At 40.3% G+C, this 7,626-nt stretch overlaps 1 protein-coding gene across 1 annotated transcript; it reads left to right on the forward strand.

The window, feature by feature from the left end:
• The first annotated feature begins 4,551 nt into the window (after window positions 1-4,551).
• POLR2K (RNA polymerase II, I and III subunit K) lies at window positions 4,552-7,259 on the forward strand. The gene is made up of 4 exons (XM_075211404.1): window positions 4,552-4,649; window positions 4,782-4,850; window positions 6,137-6,229; window positions 7,078-7,259. The coding sequence occupies exons 2-4, from the start codon at window positions 4,790-4,792 to the stop codon at window positions 7,098-7,100; spliced, it is 177 nt and encodes a 58-aa protein (XP_075067505.1). The 5' UTR covers window positions 4,552-4,649; window positions 4,782-4,789; the 3' UTR covers window positions 7,101-7,259.
• The last annotated feature ends 367 nt before the right edge of the window (window positions 7,260-7,626 follow it).

Genomic DNA, 7,626 nt, shown 5'->3' on the forward strand with positions numbered 1-7,626 from the left:
GGGTAAATTTATTAAACTGCGGGTTTGAACAAATAGAGATGTTGCCTATAGCAACCAATCAGATTCTAGCTGTCATTTTGTAGAATGTACTAAATAAATGATAGCTAGAATCTGATTGGTTGCTATAGGCAACATCTCCACATTTTTCTGAATCTGAAAGGCAACTGAAAGACCGCGCACTAACAAGGCAGCAGAAGCTCACCCCGCGGCATGTGGAAGGTGGTCAGATAAGAGTACATCTGTTCGGGGGAAATCCAATAGATATTATATTCAATTAAATTTCTTTGTATCACTGCAGTACAATTTCTTATTCCTGCTCAATTATCTTAGTACAGTAGTGCAGCTAGGAAAACTGCAAAGTGTCCAAATAACTCTATAAGGGTATGAGAAATCTGAGCACTCTGTAGTCTTGGCAGGGCCGGTGCTAGGGTTCTCAGCGCCCTAGGCAAAATTTCAAAATACCGCCTACCCCCCCCCCCCCCCCCCCCCACCCCAAGACACGCCAAATACCCACTTCCCAGACACTTCACTTTTGGTACAAAAAAATAAAAATAAATAAATAAAATAAGCCTTACCTCCTCCAGCGGTCTGGCTGCCGTGATGTTTCATAGAGAACGTTGTCCAGACTCCACTGCTGTCCAGATGCAATCACAGGATTTCTAGAGGGGAAGTATCCAAGTATTATATATGGGAACAAAAACTTGTGAGAATGACCCATCACACAGCTCCCCCTGCAGCACACTGCCCCCCCCCCCACTGCTTGACCATGTCCCCCAGTGCAGCATACTGCCCCCCCCCACTGCTTGACCATGCCCTCTCCTCCCCCCCTGCAGCACCATGTCCTCTGTCCCGCTCCCCCCCCCCCACAGCACCATGTCCTCTGTCCCGCCCCCCCCCTGCAGCACCATGTCCTCTGTCCCGCCCCCCCCCTGCAGCAGCATGTCCTCTGTCCCGTCCCCCCCCCTGCAGCACCATGTCCTCTGTCCCGCCCCCCCCCTGCAGCACCATGTCCTCTGTGTCCCCCCCTGCAGCACCATGTCCTCTGTCCCGCCCCCCCCCCCCTGCAGCACCATGTCCTCTGTCCCGTCCCCCCTGCAGCACCATGTCCTCTCCCCCCCCCCGCAACACCGTGATTTTATTGGCACATCATGCTCTATATTTGACTTGCAGCAAGTCAATAATAGAGCATGAGGTGACAATAAAATAATTATTTTATCCACCATGGTGTTTAAATCAAAGATAGAGCATAAAGTGCAAAATAATAGTCATTTTCACCGCATAGTTTGCAAAGCAAATATAGAGTATGACATGGCAAATAGTCATTTTTATACCATTGAAAAATTACTATTTCCCACCTCATTCTCTATATTTAATTTTCAAGCTATGTGGGAGAAAAATAAATATTATTTTGCACTTCATGCTCTATCTTTGATTTAAAAACTATGGTGGATAAAATAATTATTTTATTGGCACGTCATGCTTTATTATTGACTTGAAGCAAGTCAAATATAGAGCATGAGGTGCAATAAAATAATTATTTTATCCACCATAGTTTTTAAATCAAACATAAGGCATAAAGTGCAAAATAATCAAATCCCACCCCCAACATTTTTTTTTCACTCCACACTTGGCCTTTGGGTACCCCATTTTTTAGAAAATAAAATTATTAATACCCCAAAAAAAATAATTAAATATACTTACTGTTTTTGATCCTGAAGGATGGTCACATGCAGGAAGGCTCTTCTTTAATGGCTGCCCACCGCTCCTCACCTTCTTTCCAACAAAGAATAGGGGTGGAGCAGCCGGTGTATGCTGGGAAGGGAGGGGGGTGTTGGGTAGTAAACTTTATTCACACTGTCTGTCAGTGACAGACAGTGTGATAATGCAGCACAGGCGCACAGCAGGCGCCGCCGGGTAAAGACATGTCACCTGATCACTGAGGTCAGTGATCAGGTGACAGAAATTGATTGACAGTGGCGGCGGACAGTGAAAAAACAGCGCCGCTGCACCTCTCTCCGCTGACTAGATCTAGTCAGCGGCAGCGGCGCCCTGCAGGTCTGCCTAAGGTTGCCTAATGGGAGCGCCGGGCCTGTGTCTTGGTAAACGATGGAATCTTTATTCCATTGAAGAGAGGAAAAGAAAAGACTGAAGCCAAATTTAATCCCCCACTATTGAAATTATTTATACATTTATATATAGTGTAAGGAGAAATGTGTATTGTTACATTCCTAAACATGATACAACATTCTTACCTACTCCCCCAAAAAAAGTCCGGGAGACTCACGAATTTCTGGTAGTTCTGCCGATCTCCCGGGAGTGCAGGCAACACCCCCCTTTCCCTCCATGTTCTGCACACATTCTAGTGAAGCGGGCGTGACACAAGGACCCAATGACGTGATTCCCGCCGAAACGTGCCATTTTGCCCTAGCTCCTGCAACGTGATCTTGGCTTTGCGCAAAAGTGGGCGGGGCCAGATAATGTACATCACACCGAGAGAGGAATTAGAAAAGGTAGGTAAATATGAGATACAGTCTATGGAGTGAGGAGAGGCTATCTATATAGGAAAGAAAAACAGGATAGAGAAACAGGAATAGTGGATAAAGGGCTGGGTGTTACGTGGTGAGCAGCAAACTGGTAATATATGAGGCTACAGACTAAAGAGGTGGCATCCAGTGGTGGAACTACCACCACTGCAGGTGGTGTGAGCAGTATGGAGTCTGGAGGTGAAGAGGGCACTGCCATGCTGGTACCTCCTTGCAAGGCCCCCGCTCTGCTCTTCACACATATGCACATACAGATCCTGTGGTAGTCAGAAATTAATAATTAACAAATGTAAAATTGCTATAATAATAACATTGTTAACTAATAAACATAAATTAGGAAATGCAATTTAAAGAAAAATAAATAAATAATAAAATTACATTGGACGTGACTTGTCTCTGAATTGTTGCTATATTGATCTCATTAAAATATACAATATCCATATCCAAAAATATAAGTAACAAACATGAACAATATAACCAATTAGGTTTTCATGTGGGGGAGCCTTAAATTATTAATATTCCATATCTAATATATAGAGAGAGTTACAAAGTAATAATAGACTGCACGTTAATAGGAATCAATCTAGCTCTAGAGACTCGTTGAGACAGTCAGGATGTAAAGTTCGTAATTGATGAATCCAATAGGATTCTCTTAAATGGAGTCCATTAAATCTGTCTCCCCCTCTTACTGTTGGTGTGGTGTGTTCAATACCTCTCAATGAAACTGATGTCGGACCTCCATGTGTTTCTGTGAAAGGCTTCGGAACACTGTGATCTTTCTTTCTTAACAAGATAATACAACGGTGTTCCAAAAAACAAGTTTTAAGTGCATGTATATTGCGCCCAATATATAGACAGCCGCATGGGCCTTGCACTAAATAATTGACACTGTGTCATAGAGTTCTTTTTTTTTTTTTGTGGTGAAAGAACAAATATGAGTTGCTTTACGTTGGGTAAACGGACAGGTTCTGCATCTTGATGCCCCACATTTAAAACATCCCTTGATCTTCTGGGGAAGACAGCCAATGACCAGGGCTGTCCTTAGATCTTCTGTTATTTTTTAAAAATCTAGGGGCTAAAATATTACCTCAATTTTTGGATGTTTGAAAAATAATTAAATAATAATTATTTTTTACTCACAAGAGCTCATCCCACGTTAATAAAAAAAAAGATACAGCCATCTTCCCACTGGTAGCACTTAGAAAACAGTCCCAGGTATACATATTTATGCTTAAAACACTACCACCCCACATATTTTTTACAATTTCCAATAAAGAATATACTACTACAGTGTGATATTACATGCTAAGGAATGTTATATATACAAGTTAGATATACTCTTTTATTATAATATGCCTGATCCACACACAGCAAATTCCTCGCCTATGTATAAATATATATTGTATATGTATAAATAGAAATATATATTGTATATGTATAAATATAAATGGAATAATGCACTTCATACTGTAAATTACATTGATATTATAAGTCACTTAGGAGTCCTACTTACAGAGTTTTTAGTTTATTCTTATCTATATTTAAGCTTTGTTTGTTGTAGTCTAATCTAAATGAAGATAAAAAAAATATACTGCCATCCAGTGTTTCACAGGTGAACTGCAGCCAATCATCCCCATCATCCTTTTACTACATCCCTAGAGCTGCATGGATAAACTGCCATCACTATAACTGCGCCCACATTGTGTATTAGTTTTAGCTCTTTGTGCTGTATGTAGCTGGGTATTGTATTAAAGATTCCGCAGTGTAAAGCATCAATTTTACAAATGTCTCTGCTATGAAGATCACGTATGTATTTTGCTACCTCATAGTAAACACATATTAACGAAAAAACAGAGCACACACTACTTGCAGAATCTGTACATGATAATCAGAATGAACAACACAAAAAGGTCATAAATAACACTAAAGATGGCTATCGAGGAACTTCCGCCCAAACCAAAGATGGTCGCCGCAGCGGTGACTCACTGGTCTGAGGGCAAAACTCGTCTGTTGCGGCGCTGTTTTTGATGACGTCATAATCGTGCGCCTCAGTCTGGCCATCACGCCGCAGTGTTGTGTTATAAACTATACAGTGTCTCCTGCCAGGTATCCAAAGATTATTGTTACTTTATGGAGTGTGTTCTGTGTTGCTAGTTCTCATACTTTACAGGTTTATTTTGTTGGTTACCTATAATTCACTATAAATCATTTTAATCATATTATTACTTATATTTAAAGGTGACAGTATGGAGGCTCAGAAGGACGCCCCTCCACCCAAGCAGCAGCCGATGATCTATATTTGTGGAGGTAAGAAAGATGGCGATACTGGTCTACAATAGGCTTCAGTATCCGTATACTCTGCCAGTCTCTGACATGGCATGCTGTGACTTGTAGTTCCCTAAACTGCTGGAGAAGTCAACGGTTTCTTATCTTATAAGTGTAGTAAGTTAATATGATGGTGGTTGGAGGTGCACAAGATAACACAAATGCTCCCCCACCCACACACCTCTCTTCAGAATACTGTACCAGCTTTTAAAATTCTGTCTCAAATGCCAATAATTGCTGTGATTTAAAGCCCACCCTTCTCCATGACATCTGTGCAAGTCCTAATTTCAAAGAGTTTAAAGTAATTGGGTTGATAGTCACTATAACAGGGAAGCTATTCCTTAAGACCCTGCCAATTATATAAAAATAATTCAAATAAGTAAACGCACCTGACTTTAAAAAACATAAATTTAATTGGAAAAAAGACTCCCCAAAATTATAGTTCACCACTTTAAAATTTAAACTAAACTCTTCATGTCGTCTTTCTTGTTCTGTGTTACTCAGAATAGGAAATTAAACCTTCTTTTCTTCATTAATTAGGGAAATAAAACAGACTAGACAAAATAACCCACCGGCACTGACCACTGCCAAATGACTGAAGCTGGGAGTCCTCTGCGCTTCTTTTCGCGGGCAGCCAGTCGCAAAAGTTTTCACAAAATTGCCGCTTTTGACTCGCTGTTGGATAATGGGACCCCCTGGGAATTCCTGGCTTTTGTTATCTTGCAATGGTCATCTCTTGCATAGTGTCCCTGATCAGCCGTACACAGATAATGGCAGTGCGTCTATGATACCCACTGAAAGGTTGTAGTTGTATATGGAATAAATAATCTTAAACACTGATGAGCATTGAACTTTCTACTATTAATTCAACTATTTTCCTTATTAAAGAATACCTATCACTTAGGGGCAGATTCAGTTAGCTGCAAGGTGCTGCTGGACATTGCCTGGATTTCCGGCTGCGCGCCTTGCCGGCTAATGAGGTACTAAAATATCTGCTTATTTTCCCTCACATGTCTGTGGGGCACAAGGGAAAATTAGCAGAGATTTTAGTAAAATCTCTGCTGCAAAATGTCTCCACGGACTGTTCTGGAGACACCTTGAATTGCCCTCTTCTAGTGAACATGGACATTTTATGGACAGTCATTATTCCTCACAATGTAGCTTATCATGCCTCAATGATGTCAGTGGTTCCTAGAAAGTTAGCTGATTGCATTTTAATTGACATTAACATAATTGACCTTTAAAAACTTGACTTTCTTTTCTTTCAGAATGCCACAAAGAAAATGAAATAAAAGCCAGAGATCCTATCCGATGTAGAGAATGTGGTTACAGAATTATGTACAAGAAAAGAACAAAACGATGTATCCTTTTACTGAGTTGGATTTAAGCCAATAGCTAAATGAATTAAAGCATCATGCACGGTTACTTGTTGCATGTTCAGTGACCTGTTCCTTGCCTTTAATGGAACCCCACTAACGGCATGCTGCAGCAATATTTCCCTGGGCTCCTCCTTGACTGTAGTATAGCAACGGAAAAAGATTTTTGTTCATTGTTCTAAGATTGCTGCTAAGATGGGTGTGAGCGGGAGGAGCAATAGGAAGCCGCAAGCTTTATGTGAAATGCCATGCTACAGAAATAGAGAAGCCCTATTTAAAAAAAAAAAAAAAAAAAGTTTGTTTGTGATATACCCAGAGCTCAACTAAGAAGCAGTTTAGTGAAAATTGAACAAGTAACTGGTAATGGTCAAATTAAACCAACAAAGCACAACTGCTTTTGTACATTGGGGTGTAAATGTATGAAAGTCCGTTTTTTTCAACTCGCCGGAAATCGGTGACTTTGCTGCTAAAATTTAAAGCGGCGATGGCTTGTAAAGGCAAACTTGCCTTTACAAGCCATCGCCACTTTAAATTTTGGCTGCAAAGTCGCCGATTTCCGGTGAGTTGAAAAAAACGGACTTTCATACATTTACCCTTTGGTGTGTAATTGTGACACTTTCCTTCCTTTAATATGCATGTAAAGATTGCGGTCACGTGAAAATAGCAGCTTTGAGGCCTGTAAAGTTCACCTGGAAAATGGATGTCTGTGGGTCTAAATAATAGGACTCCCAAACAGGGCATGAACATAATATAAAGCAGGGGAAAGTATACTTTAAATATGTGCTTCTTTCTTAACTTCTTTAAAGTGCTATTTTTCCTTAATTTAATCTCAGTGGTGGTATTTGATGCTCGTTAAGGTGGACAGATCTCCAACCCGCAATGCCTTTTTTTTTATGGACTTCTTCATACCAATATTGTTTTTGTTTTTGAGAAACGTAAAAGTATGTCATGTTTCTGTATGAAACTAAATTATTGCATGCTTTGCTTTGTAATAAAAATGTTAAAACTGGAAAAACTTAGTCGTTAACTTTTTGACTGTTTGGTCACACACTTGGAAACACTGTAATGACAGGTTTGTGAGTCTGTTATTGGTTGTGGCATAAATTAGTCTTCTCTTCCTTCTGTGTCTTCTAAATGGCCAGCCTCACTGAGGCCAGATACGTCTCCACTGTCTTACATTTGGATATTCCCTTTTATACCTCTTTCCTTTCAAATTGTTCTTCTCATAGGTCTGTATAATAAGTCTTCTACAGTGACTCCCAATGTGTCTGTATGGCTGGTGAATAGGTTTGTAAATTCAGCCTGGATATTGATATTATTGGTGTTTGTAGTGGGATATAGTAAGCCTTTAATGGTAATTCATAAAACTTATCTAGAATTGT

Source organism: Mixophyes fleayi, chromosome 5 (genome assembly GCF_038048845.1).
Source record: "Mixophyes fleayi isolate aMixFle1 chromosome 5, aMixFle1.hap1, whole genome shotgun sequence".
Taxonomy (NCBI): domain Eukaryota; kingdom Metazoa; phylum Chordata; class Amphibia; order Anura; family Limnodynastidae; genus Mixophyes; species Mixophyes fleayi.